General features: G+C 48.6%; 1 protein-coding gene across 1 annotated transcript in view; it reads right to left on the bottom strand.

Annotated features, from left to right (window-relative positions):
• Positions 1 to 14,020: 14,020 nt before the first annotated feature.
• The window catches only part of CCBE1 (collagen and calcium binding EGF domains 1), a 231,881-nt gene continuing 227,761 nt past the window's right edge, over positions 14,021 to 18,140 (bottom strand). Inside the window, exon 11 of the mRNA XM_044242878.1 lies at positions 14,021 to 14,071. Within this exon, the coding sequence (XP_044098813.1) occupies positions 14,068 to 14,071 (4 nt within the window). The 3' untranslated portion in view covers positions 14,021 to 14,067. The remainder of the gene's footprint in view (positions 14,072 to 18,140) is intronic.

Here is an 18,140-nt window from a genome sequence, read left to right as displayed (position 1 = left end):
ATGCGTAAAGCTTTACTTCACTCTCCGTGTCCTCATCTAAACAATGAAAAAACAAATGCCAATCCCCGTTAAAAACACCGTATTCATTTTACACGGGGTAATTTACCAATGAGTAAAGAAAACTGAACCTTTGGGAATATTCATCCCCTTGGATTGCTGGCCCGTTGGATTCACGCTAGACTGAGAGTCCGTTCTGAAGAACACAGAGACAGCCTGTAATTACGCCCTGGAAAGTACAGGATTTCATTTTCTTCACCGTGGCTGTGCTGGAGGGAAAACTGCACACAGACCCCTTCTTCTCTCTCCTTCTTCCCTTGTTGCATCTGGTCTATTCTAACAAATACGACAAATGACCAGGCTGTATCGGCATCACCTAGTCAAGTAGCCCTTTCAGTACACTCAAAAGAGCACACACGTCATCCAGCATTTGGCTGAATGCACAATTCACACTGAATAGGGCAAATATTTGGATTCAAGTATAGGTCAGCAGCGACCAATTGAAATATTGATAAAGGGAGCCTGTGGGAACTAAATGTACATAAAAGAAGGAAAGAAGGAAAGGGAAAAAAGGAGGTTCTCAAGGGGTGAGCCAGGGCACGGAGACCGCAGGACTGATGGGTCTCTCCCACGAGTAGGTAGGTGGCTTAGCTCAGAAGTGAGGGGAGCCGGCCCCAGCAGCCTGTTCTCCTGGCTTCAGAAAGCGCCACGTTCAAACTGGGCCACTTGGTTCCAGCATGGAATTTATCATTTACTATCAAGTACCGCGAAACTTTCCCATAGGATTCCCCTGTCCCCGCTCACCCAATTTTATTTGAAAAGAGAATGAGCCTGGAATCTCTTTGTGGGTTTTTTTTTTTTTTTTAATTGTCCTATTTAGCCCCCAGATCACACCAGGGTGGGTTTTATTGGCTTGAGAACACTCCCGAGCACGGAGGAGTCCCTAGCAACCTCCGGGCTCCGACCCTCCACGGTGCACTCACCCGGGACGCCCAGCAAATCCAGACCTCTGTGGTTCAAAGTCAGTGTTTGCCGCCGTCACAGCCCATTTATGATGCCTCGCTTTATGGGTGGTTTGATTCCCAAGCACTGACTTGGCTTGTAGGCATTAACGTGCCCCTAGCTACACTCAGCTGCAGCCTTTCCCTCCGACAACAGTCAGAAAATCCCAGTCTCAGGCTTCACCAGAACGCTCTGCTTTCTTGCATTCTCCGGCCTACGAGCACCAGACTCCTCTGCCGGGCTAGCCTAATCCCTCCTCTCACCCCAATTTGAAACCCCTCAGTGAGCCTCCCAGTCCCGTTTGGGGTTGGTCGGTGGGTTGTTCCCAGCCTGCTCCCCTGCCTTTGGAATTGCGGTGGCCAACAGGAACACTAGGCAGCCACTTGTCCCCCAGCGCTGCAGCTCAGCTGAATTTGGGGGGTGCGGCGAGGGTTGTAGGTAATCGTTAGGTATGGGGGGGGTCACCCCATGGAAATGAAGACTCTGCCTGCAGCCTGCACCCCCAAAGATGGTAATGGGCTTCAGAGAGGAAGCCATTTAGTGCAGATGTCAGACTTGAAACCAATGAAAGGCACACTGGCTTCTCCGAAATGTATTCCAAAACCCGGATAGGGAATGTTGGTTTACTCAGCCTTCTGTGAATCAGGCTTCTTTATCAAGCCTGGAGTTTTAACCCGATAAGATAAAGACCATTGATATTTATCCCAAAGAACCATCACATCTCGCAATGTCAAATTGTGCTTAGAATAAAATGTTCTTTTATAGTTCTTGGCATTTTTGTTTATGGAGCCTGCGATATTTACCTAATAATCAGAATGTTTATCCAAATAGACCATGCCACCCTTGGTCACTTCTGATAACTTTTTGTTTGGCCTTATAGCAAATGGTTATTTATTTATTAATTATTATTATTATTTTTAAATATTTTATTTATTTGAGAGAGAGAGAGAGAGAGATCACAAGTCGGCAGAGAGGCAGGCGGCGGTGGTGGGGGGGAAGCAGGCTCCCCGCTGAGCAGAGAGCCCCATGCGGGGCTCGATCCCAGGACCCTGAGATCATGACCTGAGCCGAAGGCAGAGGCTTAACCCACTGAGCCACCCAGGCGCCCCAGCAAATGGTTATTTAAATGCTGAATGAAACTGCCTTAACGAACGGCAGGCCAACCAATGGGGAGGGTTGGGGGGTTGCAGTAGTGGAGCCCACTGATCTCTCGTTCAGAAATTCTCACTCCCTCTGGACCACCACCTGTGTCTCTTGGGGTGTTAGAAGCTTAGACAAGGAAGTGGGTGAGTCAGTGAAATTCCATCACTCTTTTAAGATTAGAGGCCAAGTCTGAACCGGAGAAATAGAGTAATGGGTGTGGGTGTGTAGGCAGCACTGGTGCCTCAACAGGACTTTTACGATCAGAGGAGCAGAACCGGATCAATGTAGAGAGTTAAAAAAGTAGGGTGAGTTATACCAGGATGAAAGGGTGCCTCAGAGCTGGAAGGGCAGCGGGCCTTGCAGGCAAGAGGACTCATGAAAGGCAGAGCCATCATCGGGTTAAGCAGAGGTCCCTCCCCCGCCCCTCCACTCCTTCTGGGGCAGCCGGGTCTTCCACTTGGCCTCTCACGTGATCGCGATCGCTGGATATTAGGGCAACTTCAGAATAGAGACAAGACTCACATTATGCTGACTTCCCTCATTTTCTTTGAAAAACGGGAAAGTGCCCTGCCTTATCAGTTCTAAGACGCCTCAGATTATAAGACCCATCATTAGCTGAAGTATCTCTAAAAAAGAAAAACCACCGCCCGCCTGTTAAACCCTGACACCATCTTAACAATAGTCCTTTGCAATGCACAAATTGATGTCACTGGTCTCTCATTGCTTTGACATTTCTTTCATCCATTCTGAGGGATTTGGCCCTTTCTTCTGCCTTCTGTTGCGTTTCTTGGTAAGCAATCCTTATCTCAGTAAACAAAAGGTGGCACAGCTTCATTTAGCTCTTTTGGGGTGATCTGCGGGAATATATAGAACTGCTGTTTATTTCCACCAAAGAACATTTGCTTTACTTACAGCAAATTCACATCCCGTTGCTCTAGTTCTGCACCTCTTGGTAGACACAATGACATTTTGTTTCAATGTTGAATCAGAGTGCAATTTTCTTGCAGTCATCTTAAAGTCCAACGGAGTATCCAAAATGCACCCAACTCAGTGGGAGGGATGATAGTATGCACAGCAACGGGTGATCGGAAGACATGGTGGGTGACCGCAAGTACATGAAAACTGTCACCTGGTTGACAGCAATTATGAAATGCCTTTGATTTGTAAGAGGCATTCGATTTTGTAGACGTTAAAGTGGGAAATAATGTGCATGTCATTAAAGAGGTCATTAAATTAGGTGTTTACGGGGTGAGTGTTGAGAATCGAGGTCCTCAAAGGAGACAATGACCACCGTTCTTCTCGAGCAGACCTTCCTAGTGCTGTGAGCGCACGGCTAGCTAGGAGGGAACATTTCCACTGCTGGTGTCCACGTAACTCGGGAGCTCTTCGGAACTTTCTCCTGTGAGCCTCGTGACAAGACCTGGGAGTAGGCATTAGATCTTTCTTTAGTGGGGAGGAACTGGGGCCCCAGGGAGGCAAAAGGCCGGCCCCCATCATCCCACTGTGAGGCTGGGAGCGAGGACTTTCCCCCAGACCACGGGGTGGGGCTGGGGCCATTAAGGGTTTGCAGGCAATTCTGCATGGATGGATGAACCACAGGGAACAGCCTGTGCCAAGTACCCTAAGAGGCCCTCAGCCCGCCTTGCATTGTGACCTGGCAGCTTCTACCCAGGTCTGGCTCCTTCCACTCTGTCGCACACAGGCCTTTCCTCTAACAGAACCCATGAACCTCGGAGTTCATCTGAGCTCCTTCTCCGAAGACCCCCCCAGCGGACACAGCACACATTGCATTTACATCCAGTATGCAGAAAAAAAGTTACTGTAGTAGAAAAATAGAAAACAACTAAAACAAAAAAACTAACTAAGCTTTCAGATTTCTTGAGATCTGAATCCACATAAAACAGTCTTTGATGCTGCCCTGGGCACCATCAGAGGTGAGGAGAAAGGGGTCCCAAATGATACAGTAATCTCAAACAAAAGCTTAGTCCTCTAGCATGCACGTTTATTAAGCGAGGAAACCGGACTCGTGTGCTTTTCTATTGATACAGAAATAGTATAATTCCATTGTGGGAAATTGGAAAAGAGATAAAAGAGGAAGGAATCTTGCCTGCTAGGCAAGTCATTGCTGTCTTGGTGAAGGGCGAATTCATTAATTTTAGCACATTTTCACAAGCATCGAAGCATATAGGCTTGTGAATTAGCTATCAAGTGACCAGAACATTCAATTAACTAGAGCCCGAACCAGGAGCTTCTTGACACCCCAGAATACCAGATAATCCCAGAGGCTGGTACAGAGCTGGGCTAGCCTTGTACTATGAGGATCTGCTGCGGGCTTAGCTTCCAGGCCTTTCTTCAGTAGCCTGGCAAGGTGGGTGGGATGGAAGTTGGCTCAGGAGAATGAACCAGGTGTCCCTTTTCACCTGCATCTCTCAAGCTGATTGTGGTGGGTCACACCATTGTTCCATCAGAGGTCAGAACTAGCAGTCACGTTGCCATGCAGGAACCTAGGGCAGAGCCACCTGCTGTAGTCTCCACCTTGTAATCAAATCTGGTACCAGGTGTGCAAGTCTTGGATTTTACAGTTGAGAAAGGCGTTAGGTAATTACCTGGAGGACCTGCTGCTTTCTAGGAGGGCTGGAAGGCAGCTAAAGGCACTTCCCCTGCTTTGGGGGCACTCTGTTGGCCCGCCAATAGTTCTCAACGGTGACAACACTGCCTCCTAGGTTGCTTAGGAAATGATGTGCGGTTCACGTGGGTGTCGTGTGCAGGAAATTGCTGGGGTCACAATGACTGAAGAGCCTACAGCCTTGCTCTGCTTTCCATATAAACACAATTTATCTTTTAAAACTTTATAATTCTATGTAAATTAAGGAAAGATTATACTTATACTTGGTTGGAATTTTACTGAGAGTTATTCACCCATACAACGCAGCTTGTGGTCACAATTCTGCTTTGCAGCTGTCATATTTGGGTGAGTGTGTGAACAGGTGCACGCATCAGGATACCCCCTCGTGTCTTCTAGCGGCTGGAATACATACTAACTTATAACACCTTCTCTTTGATTTATTCTCTTTGATTTGTATATTGTCAGGACATTAGAATGATGAACATAATATCTGTGTAGATAACTGCATTTCATTTTAGGAAACTATAGGCTAGAGTTGCACAATATTTGCCGGAAAAGGGGAGGGCGTTGGGTCTGATCGGATCATAAAGTGCCGCTCAAACTGGACTTACAACCCCTAGCAATTTTGCCGTGCAGCAATACTAAAGAAATCAATTGTGTTCTGGAAGATGACTGCTGTGGTCTCTGCCCTGACACACTGCGGTGACTGTTCACAGGCTGGGCACTCTGCTGCTGAAACACAGCTGCCCCGACTCAGTCTTCCGCACACTGTGCTGGTCCAGCGCTAACCTAGCCTCTTGGAGCTAGGGCGACCTGATGACAGGTGTCCGATCCTGGAAAGTCAGCTGCTGGAGAGGTTTATGAAGCATGAGCTTCTGAGCAGTCTCTGCATGGCCTGTTCCTGTCTCGTAGCCAACCTAGAACACCAGCTTCCCTTCCCCCAAGCAGACAATGGAGAGCCATCGCATTCTCCTTGATTAAAAAAACAAAACAAAACTTCCTTAAATCCAGGCAATTAACAGTCTTCCTTACAGACAGAATATTAATGTGATAAGGAGCTGGACCCTTACGAACTAAGTGCTCTGCTGCGAAAACAGACAGTTGGCTTAACAGCTCTTGGCATGAAAAACAACAGAGTTTGCATCTGGTGGGGGCGAGGAGGGCTCCAGGCAGCTCGGCTGGGTGTTTAAGTGAAACCCCAGACCATGTTCTATTGCAGCCTCCCACCAGGACTACTGCCCGCCTCTGAAGAACGTTCTAGAAGGAATGTAGCTTTCTCCCCAGTGAAAGCAGCCTGGGGCAGGGGCTTCTGGGGGCGTGACCCGGGCTCACTGTGTGATTCAACTGCTCCACCTGGCGGCCTAGCTGGGAAGTGCAGGAGGGGTGAGGAGGGTGCTTGGGAGAGAGGGGAAACGGAGGCTGACCTGATAGCTCTGTGGTCCTCAGACTGAGCCGTAGGGAAAGCTAATTGCACGTTCGATGCTTGTAGTCTCCGTGTACCTGTTAATTTCCCAAGTGCTGCATATGAACAAGGATTTGTATCTGCTTCTGCTAAAACATAGTTTCACAACTCTGTTCTTAAACACACACACACACACACACACACACAACCCCACTGATTTCTTTCCTACACACTAGTTCACAGCAGCAGAACTAAACCTTAGCATTGTCCCCAAATTCCTCCTTCCCCTCCCAACCCCGATGCCCAGCTTCCACCAGGACTGCCTGGTCTCTTGGGCCATGCATCGGCAGAGCCTTCTCCAACAGACCCTTTGCTTCCGCTCCCCTTACTTCTAAAGAGATGCATTCTGAAGGAGTCTTTCTCTTTTCATTCATCCCTCTCTTCTTCAGTTCTGCTTTTGGGTAGAGGACCTTGACACCTGTTAATTATTTTTGTCTGCTTACACTTCCTTTAACCAAAGAGAAGACTGATATTGAAAGGCTAGTCTATATATTTCTATATATAATCTAATGTAGGGGGTTCTGAAAGTGTGGTTCACAGAACTCGTTAGAAATGCAGATGTTCTGCCCAGACCGAGACCAGCTGAATGGCAAGCTCTGGATATGTGGGGCAGCAGGCTGCTTTCGCATGCCCTCCAGTGATTTGGAGGCACACCCAGGCTTGAGAACCACAGGGCTAATGTCTTTCTTTTCTAGTTCCCTTCTCTTGCTTGTGCAGGTGCACTCCCCCGCAAATGCCCCTGGAGGTGCCGATAAGCACTGGGGTCTCTTCTAACAAATGCTGGGGCTGGGAAAGCGGATTTCCAAAGAGCAAGCATGCAAACACTCATATTGTAGCATTTAACCACCTCCCTTCCAAGGTTAGAGTCTGGGTGGGAAGTCTGAGAGCAGGCAGCCTCTCAAAGCTACTCAGTGCCCCAGCCAGAGAAAGTAGGCCAGTCCCCATCCTTTCGGAGCTAATGTCATGAGCCCTGGGGCAAGGGGCTGTATGACTTTCTCATTTCCTCTGAAACACGTTATATCATGGTGTCCATTCCCGACCTGAGACAAGTTTGGGAAGGTCTTCTTTTTCCTTTAAACCCAATTAGTTATCATCGTTAGTTTCAGATGTAGGGTTCAATAATTGTCGGTTGCATATAACACCCAGGGCTCATCACATCACGTACCCTCCTTAATGCCCATCACCCAATTACCTCCTCCTCCTATCCCCCTCCTCTTGGAGGGTCTTCTAATTGGCTTTGAGGATTTGCTAATTTTCACTCTCAGAGAATTTGTCTGTTTACCAGATCAGATTAAGTTTGACTGAACATTACAGAAAACTAGAAACTATCCGTATTTCCAGTGGTTAAAAGAGACAGAAGTTAAAAAAAAAAAAGAGAGAGAGAGAGAGAGACAGACAGACAGAAGTTCCTTTTTCTCTCACATACAGGGCCAGAGGCAAGCAGTCAGGGATAATGTAATGGCTCTGTGATCATCAGCAACCTTGGCTCCATTTTTTTCTTCTGCTTTACCATCCTTAATGGTTCAGTTCATGGTCTATGAGGGCTGCTTGCGCTCTCAACCTCACATCTAAATTCCAGCCAACAGGAAGGAGGAAAAGAGCATGTCCCCTTTCTTTGAGGACATGTTTTGCAAGTTAAAGATAACATTTTCCTTGCATTCATTGACTGGTTCCTAGTCACAGGCCATCTCTACTTGCGAGGGAGGCTGGGAAATGCAGCCTTTATTTTGGATGGTCACAAGCTCAGTGAAAAACCGGAAGTTTTATTAATACTAAGGGGGAAGGTTGAGTATGATTAGCCATCCGCCTCAGAAGTCCAATTTTAAGGGCTATGGGCCACACCCACATCATTTCTAGCTCCTGGGGTCTACCCCAGAGTCTCTTGGGGCCAGGTCTGCTGAAAGATTAACCCGTTTTTCTCAATTCTCTTTTGTCTTTTAAAAAAGATCTTCTTTATTTACTTGATAGAGGGATAGCACAGGAGAGGAGAGTACCGCAGGGGGAGGGGCAGGGAGGGAGGGACAAGGAGACTCCCCGCTGAGCAGGGAGCCTAGCTTGGGGCTCGGTGCCAGGATCCTGAAATCATGACATTATTTCAATAATGTAAGGGATAAATAAGCAATTTGGAATTTCCTCACTTATCCAAAAGACCTGCATGATTTCTTGCTGTTGGTGAATCTCATTAGGAACGAGAAAATCAGGGGCACCTGAGTGGCTCATTTGCGAAGGCAGATGCTTAACGACTGAGCCACCCAGGCATCCCAAGGCCTATTTTAAAAGATATTTTCATGGGAACATTATAATGAAATCCACGTACCCACCAGTCAGCTTTCAGTTATCAACCCAAGGACGTCTTATTTTATCTTTTTATAAAAATTTAAAAATTAAAAAAAAAGATTTTATTCTTTTGTCAGAGAGAGCGAGAGAAAACGCGCCAGAGGGAGCACGCAAGCAGGGGCAGCAGCAGGCAGAGGGAGTTTCGGGCTCTGTGCTAGGCAAGGAGTCTGATGAGGGACTCAACTCTAGGACCCGGGGATCATGACCTGAGCCCAAGGCAGATGCTTAACCCACTGAGCCACCCAGGCGCCCCCTTCTTGTTTTATCTACACTCCCACCCATTTCTGGTACCCTATGGGATTATTTTAAAGCTATCTATCATTGAACACATCACAATATTTTAGGTAATTATTTTTAAAAAATATTTTATTTCTTTGGGATAAATTTTTTAAAAAGATTTTCAAAAAACGTAAAACACCTGTAAAGTGTTTTAATGATGTCTCGGACTGACTTCCACAAACTCAAAAACCAAAATGAGATAAACAACCACCTCCTTTCCATTTTGTTTTTATCCTTCCCGCCCATCCTTCTGCCTCTCCCCACGGGAGTCACTGCAGCCGAGACTAATTACGGAGCTCTTTGGACCTTCCCTCTCCCAATAGCATCAACTCAGTTTTGCACCCCAGGTCCCAGAACTGGGAATCTTTGCAGGCGAATCTGCACATGCTTGCGTTTCTCTCACCCATTTGGAAACCAAATGACCTCACTGTTTGGTTTGCCATGCATGGCTTTCATTTTTCATCCCCCACCCCCCCTGGTTTTTGAAGGGAATCTCTGCCTGGGGCCTGGATTTCCTCACATGCATTCCCCGAGGAAGCCGGAGCTGGGAAAGGCCAGGACGGCTACGGCGGAGATGTCTCTCTTCTGAAAACAGAGTGCAGAGTTCTGCAGGCCGGGGCAGGCGGAGGCAGGATGCTCTGTCTCCCAAAACCGAAGGGACATGCCTACATTTTCAGACTCACAGCTAATTGGGCACTCTCCTTGGATTGGGATCAGACCCACTCGGGCTTAAATGATTGAAAGAATAGACGGTCTTTGGGCATAAATAAAAGTAAATGAATTCAAGCCTAGAATCATTCTAAAGTGGACTGAAAGGGCTAAATAAAGAACGCATCTCATCTGTAACTGGTTTATTGAAAATCCTAAATTGGTTGAGGACAGAAAGTGGTCTTTTAACTTTTGTCAAGCTGTGCCTGGACCTCCTACCCCCCTTTTTTGGTTGTGGATCCTTTCATGAAATGTTGGCCAAATTTGAGCTTTCTAGACACCTTTGGGATTTAAGACCAAGTCCTGTTCATTTAGAACACTTTAACCTTGAACTTGATTTAAATATTGGCTCTACCCTGCTCCCCAGTTCCAGTGGGGGTCAGGGCTGGGGGCCTGGCTGTTGGAAAGGAGCTGGGGTCTGGAGCTGAGCGTCCTCCACGCCCGGCCTCGACGAGTTCAAGCTTCTGGGGTGGGCGGGCCTGAGGCAGGAGGCGGGAGCACTGGCCTTGGTGACGCCCACGCGTCTGAGCGGGGAGGGGTCCCTGGCACTCCTCTTCCTTCTGTGCCGCTTCACAGGCAGGCCTTGTAATCACCTCCATGGTCTGTCCCCATGGTTTCTCAGGCTCCGAGGGAGAGGCTGCGCTCGCTGGCTCTCTGACATCATCATCATAGGTGTTTGTCTTTCCGCGTAAGTGTGTCCCCTCTCTTGAGGGCACACGTGCCAAGCACCATGTCTCCTTCCTCATGGGGTTGGGGTGCGTAGGTGGGAAAGGAAAGCCAATCATACTCTCAGAGTAACCCCGCAAGGATGCCCGGTCCTTGGCCTTGCTCGTGGGGAGTAACCACGCCCACCTGGGGGTCCTAAAGCTCAGCATGCACCTGGCGCACCTGGAGAGGGAACAGCTGTCCTCTTTCCTTCCTGTGAGCGCCCCACACTGCCACAGCTATTCCCTTAGGAGCTCCCGTTCACCTGGCTTTAGGATGGGGAGCTCCTCTCCTCATCCCCATAGGTAGGGGATCACCTGACCTCCAGAACTCGGTCTTTTCTACAGGCTGTCTGTGCCTCCCCCTCCCCCCACCCACTTCTCCCACAGCCCGGGTTGGGTGGGAGTCAGCAGGGCCGGCACCGGTCTGAGCAGGAGCTGCTCCCACGGCCCTGTGCAGAGGTGGTTGTTGCTTAGCTACTTGAAGACGCTCACTTTGGGGGCGCCTGGGGAGCTCAGGGGGTTAAGTGTCTGACCCTTGATTTTGGCTCAGGTCATGATCTCAGGGCCATGGGATGGAGCCCCGTGTAAAGCCCCAAGCTCAGCACAGTCTGCTTGTCTCTCTCCCTCTGCTCCTTCCCCTGCTCTCCCTCTCTCTAAAATAAATAAATAAAATCTTAAAAAAAAAAAAAAAAAAGAGTGAGATGCTCACTTTAGAATGTGGGGGTTCCTGATGCATTCTCTCTTCAGCTTTGGGCCAAAACACGATTTTGGCTCAATAGGAAAATTCCATTTCCTGGGCAGGCCTTGCAGCTTGCGAAAGCCACCCGTAAATACATACTTGGTGCAGAAGAGGCAGCAGAAAGTTTCTAAGAGGCCTTGTTCTCGTGGCTTGTGTGGAGGTGGTTGCTTTTCCTTAAAAGGGATGAGAGTCAAAATAAATGGACGGTATTATCTGGCATGAACCCAGTTTTGGATTGTAAAATTCAAAATTTTGTAAAATTCCCCTTGGGGGAATTCTGTACAGGAAAAAATTTAAAAGGGGCTGGGGCTTCGGTGTATATGGACACAGGCTTGGGATTTCATTCACTAGATTGTAATCCCAGATGCCGGGGCCCAGGACCGTCTTGATATCTGTTACATTTGCGGTGCTCACTAGTGTATGTCCCACAGAGAGCAGCTGATACATATTTTTTGAAGAACTGAATGAACAGAATAACCTGGGACCCCCAGTGGCTGTATCCTTAGCAACTGGTTGTTTCCTGCTAAACGTTTTCTGAACTCTAATGGTGCCCCAGCGCTGTTCCAGGCTCCCCAAGAGCGAAGAGGATGGTTAAAATTCCTGTCCTCAAGAAGCTTTTGACCAAGAGCAGGAGACAAAGTGGCACAACTGCCTACCTTTAAAGTCTCCAGATTCTATTAGGGAGAAAGTGAGCCCCCTGTCTTTGAAGCCAGGAAGGAGTGGGGGCGGGGCAGGGAAGCCCCTTGGTAGAAGCCCTATGACCCAGATCGTGTCAGTGAAGCTGGGTCTTTCATGTTCTCCCCAGTATGACATGCGTGTCACCTAGCTGGTAACGGCTGTGACTCAGAAACCCTCACCTTCACGACGATGGTGAGCGGAGACGGTAGTCACTGGCCCGGAAGAGATGGTGCACTTGAAATCACAATGTTCATGGGTTTCTTGCCTTCTCATAACCTGCCCTCCTTCCCTGGGGATCTCCCATCATGCCTACCTCTAGCTCTCAGGTTAGGCTCCCCCGCCCCCCTCATTATATCTCACCAATTCCCCCAAACTGTTTTCCATTGGGTCTTCACATGGAATCAGGTGACTCATTTCTCCACGTACCAGCTGGTTAGGGAAGACTCTGGCTCTCACAACCAAAAGTGGTAGCCTGGGTGAATCCTTAGAAAGGGAAAGTGGTGGTGAGCATTTCAGCCTTGAGGCAGACCCATGGGGGTGGGTAGCTTGGTATTGTGGGTTGTCAGTGGTGTATCCCCATTCTCTCAGAGGGGGGCCCGTCATTCTTCCAAGGTCCCTTCCATGTACCTGGGATCCTCCCCACCCCCACTACCCCTTAGCCTTGAGTGAGCCTGGGGCAAATCTCCCTTGAGAACAGCAACTAGAATCCTTGGTCTCATGGGGGGCCTATGAGAATCAAGTAAAAGGCACAAAAGGACCTGAATTGCCTGGGAGTTGCCTCTGGATCTCTCTGCCAGCTGGGTGCAGCCCTCTGGGCTCATCTGGCCATGGACAGGCCATTGAACGGAACTTCAAGTCCCACAGAACTGAGCGGAGGAAGACCAGGTGCCACCAAGTGGGTTGGTTACCCAAGAAAACTCACTAAGAGAAAATGCTTCCCTACCCCACGCACAGATTTTATCTTTGGTGGTAAGATGCAGCTCCGAAAGCCAGTCCCCTGGGGCTACATTTGTTTGCTTGGAACAACCAAACCAAATGTGTCAATTCAAAGGCTTTCCTCCCACCTCGCATGAATATTTATACATCAAGTGTGTACCCATCAGGCGCGTGGCACTGGATCTTAGCAGCCGACTGCGCCACAGACTCAGCCCTGGAAGAAAAAAATGTACTTGGCTGCCGTCCTAGGAAGGCCGTTTTGAAGGGACCTCTTTTTGAAATGTTTTCCAGCTGTTATTTCCTTTCTGAATAATCTGAGCCTAATTCAATTTGTGGCACCTTTCTCTCTTCCAGATTTTTGCAGAAGGCAATTTACCCACATCTGGCTCTCTCAAATCCTGTACATGTTCTGCGGGGTTTGGCTGAGACTTTTACGGAGCTGTAAATCCATGACCTCCCTGGAACCCCAGAGACGTGTTCCACATTACATGGTCTTTCGGTTACATGGCATGACGGCGACCTTGCAAGATGCCATGCGTTATCTCCGGAATGCTGGGGGTGGGAAGGTCGACAGCCTTCTCTGGGCTGACTCAGGGCAGATCCGTCTCACTGCTGTGTTACTGTCGGGGAGAAGGCAAAGCACAGAGAGCCAAGAACACCCATGCATTCTAGTTAAAAACAAAACAAAACAAAACATCCAAACAACAAAACTTGATTTTGGAAACGGTCCCCGTCCTCCTATATCATAAAAACTATTTATAAAGCCAAGTATGACTCCATAGATAGGACTTCCCTTCTGGTTTAATAATTTCCCCACCCAGCTCCCACTCCCAGTGCGGTTGGCAGGGATGCTCAAGACAGATGCTGATATAAAGCCACAGGAAAACAGACGGGAGGAGAAGTGAGAATGGAAAATGTTGTCCCTTGTTGGAAATGGAGGAGAATCGGAATGTCTGAATTACTTGGGGATGCTGGTGAAGACCGCCCCGCGGGGAATAGGAGCCAAATGACACTTAAGTGGAGTGACGAGCTAAACTGACTTCATTATTTCCCTCCCATGCCTGGGAACCAGCCTCCCAAAGATTAGCAACCTGTGCCGAGGCCAGGGCCCATGGAGGGAGGGAGGAAGTAAAATGGGCAAAGCTTTTGTCTGCGACCCTCCCATATTCTCCGCCAGGGGCGTCCCTTTCCTCCCTCCAGATGTTTTCTTTCCTCCTCACCTGGCCATTGACTTGATTCCTGATACAATGTTAATGCAGAGACAAGTTTTACTTGATGCTATCTCGGACTGTGCCTGTTTCCAGGGAAACCACATACATGTGTATTTAAAAATTACCTGGCACAAAGGATTGGATAATTGAACTATGAAAGCCATATTTGCATTCTTGATTCCTGTTGGAGTTCTCAGTGAATCTGATTCTCTCCAGCTCCCATCCAAAGTCCAGAGCAGATACTAACTGCGTGACAAATAGAGTTTTCGTTAGCCATGGTGCAGTTCCCGGATCAACAGGAGTGAACGCAATTTCAGACTCCGTACTGCCCACAGGCGCTGGATGAAAATCTTCATTTTCATCAAGTCCCCAGACGATTCTTATGCAAAGTCCAGTTTGAGAAGCACTGGCTAAGCAAGTGGGTTTCCAACTGTGGGCTGCCCTATTGATAAGTCATGGAATCAACTTGGTGATTTTGACCAGGATTAAAAAAAAATTGACAGCCTATGAGAGAAGATACAAGAGTGCATCATACATAGGAAGGGTATATACCGAGAAACTTGTTTCCGTTGTAAATACTGGGCCATTGTGTGAAATGTGTGGTGCCTCCCGCCCCTCGTGAGTCATCATCAAAAGCACGTGGAAACCACTGGTCTCACGGTCCTGCTGGCTACCTGCGCCGTCTAAGCTTTACCTTTCCATCAAGTTCATACATCAGACAGATATCTGCTGCTCTTCAACTGCAGATACATCTGAAAGGAAACACGCTTTCTTATGTTCCCTTTTACCATGATCTTTATAAGAAATGGTTATGTGTGTTGATCGAGGACTATTTAGTAAGGGCTCACTGGATATATTCCTTCTAGGAAAAAAAAAATCCGTCCTGAATGATAGCACGTTTCCTTTTACTAATGCATTATTTAATCTATGATATATAATTTTTGAGTCTTGACTCCTTATTTTCTTTGGGCTGGATCTTGCACGAAATATAGTAACTTTGTTTTCCTTTCATCATTTCCTCGAATATGTATCCACATCTTATCCATCTTATCGTCTCCCTGTGTGCACGTGCCAGTCATCTCAGATGGGAAGGTCAGAAAGGTAGTCAGTCCAGTACAGACTAACACGCAGCCCCCCACCTTCTGTACTACAGAGGACTATTCTGTGAAGCCGTGTGTGATTCCAGCATGGGGGGGGGGAGAATGTGGGGCTGGGCAGCTGAGCTGTGTGTATCCTACATGGTAAATATGACAGTTCACCTGACGCCTGTGTGTGTGATGGACATTTTAGCTTTGTGACCTTGGGCAAGCTATTTGACCTCGCCGTGGAGGCATACAATAGGGATAATAAAAGTATCCACCGTATAGGGTTTTGTAAAGACAAAATTCAATATAAAAAATATTGATTGGACTTCCACCATAGTTGGGCATGGTGGGAGGTGCTGGGAATACAGTCCCCAGGAAAGAGACTGTTGCTGCCCCCAAGGGGTTTCCAGTCTCTCAAGGGAGCCGACAACAGGCGAGCAGCAAGTTCTCATAGAGGCGGTCGAGAAACACGGCGCTTACTTCTACAGCCTCCTAGTGGGTTTCCCTTTTCCCATCCTCGCCTTTTCCAGAACTGTCCACGGGTCCAGAAAGAAATACTGAGTCCTAACGGAGGGCCTGACGGTTCTACCTGGACTGTGGCTGTCTCTCCAAGGCATTTCCTACCACTTCCGGCTTGTGTATTTGTCCCAGCCACAATGAGCTCATAGGTACTTTTTGAGCACACACACCCAGGAGGTCTGCCTGAGGGTTTCACTCTGATCTCTGTGTGGGTCATTTCTCCTCTACATCTCCCTGTGGCTCATCTCTCCCTTCATTCAGGTCTCTGCTCACAACTCCTTTGTTGGTGAGGTCTTTCCAGAAGATCACATCTGAAGTATAGATTCCCTCCTTCTACCGCTCTCTATTCCTCTACCCTGCTTTATTTCCCCCTATGGCCCTTTCTAACAGACACATAACTGTAATGGAAGATTTTATGTGTCCACTTGGTGAGGCCCCAGGACCCAGATATTTGGTCAAACATTATCCTAGGTGGTTGCTCACTGGATATATTCCTGGTTGCTGCAAAGGTATTTTTTTTAAAAGATGAGATTAACATGTAAATTGGCAGACTGCACAAAGCAGATTCTTCATAATGTGGGTGGGCCTCATCTAATCAGTTGAAGGCGTTCACAGAAAAATACTGACCTACCCCAAAGAAGGAATTTATAGTAGACTACCTTTGGACTTGAACTGCAACACCAACTCTTCCCGGGGTCTCCAGGCTACCAGCCTACCCTATCGACTTTGGACTTGTCAGCCTCTCCAGTCACATAAGCCGAATCTTAAAGTAATTCTGTGTAAATACATATACATTTATACTTACACACACACACACGCACGCACGCACACACACCACACACACCTCCCCCAATACCTACCTATCTCTACAGACATGTTCATCCTATTGGTTCTGTTTCTCTGGAGAACCTGGACTAATACCTATTATCTATTTGTCTGCCTGGACTAAAAGTCACCTCTGTGAGAGCAGGAACCTTTATCACTACTCTACCCGTGCCCTTCAATAAATTTTTATTGAAGTGGGCAAGAATTTCAGATTTGAGAAGATGCTATTGAAGGAAATGAGCAGGGTGATAAAAGACAAGGGTTAGGCTGAACATTCCCTTCTTGCACTTGGTTCAGTGGTATTCCTCCCACTCCCTGAAGTTCATGTACAGCTGGAACCTGAGAATGTGACTTTACTTGGAAATAGGGTCTTTGCAGATATACTTGAGATGAGGCTGTTGGATAATGAGCTCTCATCTAATTAGTGTCTTTATAAGAAGAGAAAACAGGGGCACCTCAGTGTCTCAGCTGGTTAAGCGTACGGCTCTTGATTCCAGCCCAGGTCATGATCTCAGGGCCATGAGTTTGAGCCCCATGTCCGGTTCTGCACTGGGTGTGAACCCTGCTTGACATTCTCTTCCTCTCCCTCTGCACCTCCCTTCTCCCTCCCCACCCCGCACCCCACTTTTGCACTCATGCTCTTAAAAAAAAAGAGAGAGAAAAGAAAAGAAAATACAGACACAGAAAGCACAGACAGGAGAATATCCCATGACGACGGAGAGACAGAGAGGGAGAGGGAGAGCAGCGTGGGATGCGTGAGGCTGAGGCACCAAGGACGGCCAGCATTCCTGGGCAGCTGCAGATAAGCGTGCACGGCTGCTTCGCAGCCTCCAGGAGGAGCTGACCCTGCCAGCACCTCTTCCAAGGCCGGCCTCCGGCATGGTGCGACCAGAGACCGCCAAAGGCTGTGGGTCCAACCCCCAGGTGCGGTGTTCTGCATTGGCAGTCCCAGTCCGAGCAAGTGACAGTGTCCCTACCTCCTGTCTCCACCACCGCCCCAGAACCCTGCCATTCAGCACCCCCTCGCAGAGTTGCCTTTCCCTGTGCCCCCCGCAGCCCCCCCCACAGCGGCTGAGCGCAGGTGCCCACCTGGCCACCTGTCCCCTTGGAGCTGCACGTGAACAGGATGAGAATGCACACACGGAGCTGGGGTAGGGGGTGGGGGTATCTCAAAAGCGCTGCGAGCTGCTTCGCAACTTGTAGGGTCCGGGCGTGGGGAGGCAACTAGCCCCCAGTTCTGCCCAAATCAAGACCTGAGCGCATGGGGTGAGCAGCCAACCACAGGGATGGGCTGTCCAGAGGCGGCGAAGGGGAGTGGTCACTCATCTCAGGTCGCAAGCTGCTGCTTAAATTAAGAAGGCTGCAGAAATCCTCTAGGAGGCAGTCTCCCAGATTTCCCTGGGCTTGTTTCCCCTACGGGATGCGTGATGCTTTTCTTGGGCAGGGCTGGAGGCCTTGGGGGGCTGTGGTATGGGTGTCGCGCGGACTCTGGTCTGGGAGGCTGGGAGCACGGGGCGGCTCCTGCTGGCTCAGGCTGGGACTGGCTCTCGAAGCACTTTTCTTTCCCAGAGCTTATCACAGTTTCTAATTGCATGTTTTTGTGATTAATGGATTTTGCCTGGGAGGATCCTTGTCTGTGTTGCCAGATTCCCAGGAGGATGGGGATTAGGGCTTCTCGCTGCCTGCTATGTCCGAGGAGCACAGCACCTGGCACAGCTGGGCACAGCTTACCAGCGTTTGAGAAGTATTTGCGGAAGGAAAAGGAGCTGTAGAAATCCAGGCCACTTCAGGATGTTCAACCCTGTTGAGTGCTAGCAATCTCTTAGAGGTATCCTTCCTTTTTATCGGGGAAGTCCACCTCCCCTGGGGCCTGCCTGATGACAGTT

Source organism: Neovison vison, chromosome 3, assembly GCF_020171115.1.
Source record: "Neovison vison isolate M4711 chromosome 3, ASM_NN_V1, whole genome shotgun sequence".
NCBI lineage: Eukaryota > Metazoa > Chordata > Mammalia > Carnivora > Mustelidae > Neogale > Neogale vison.
This window is presented reverse-complemented; position numbering and strand designations above follow the sequence as displayed.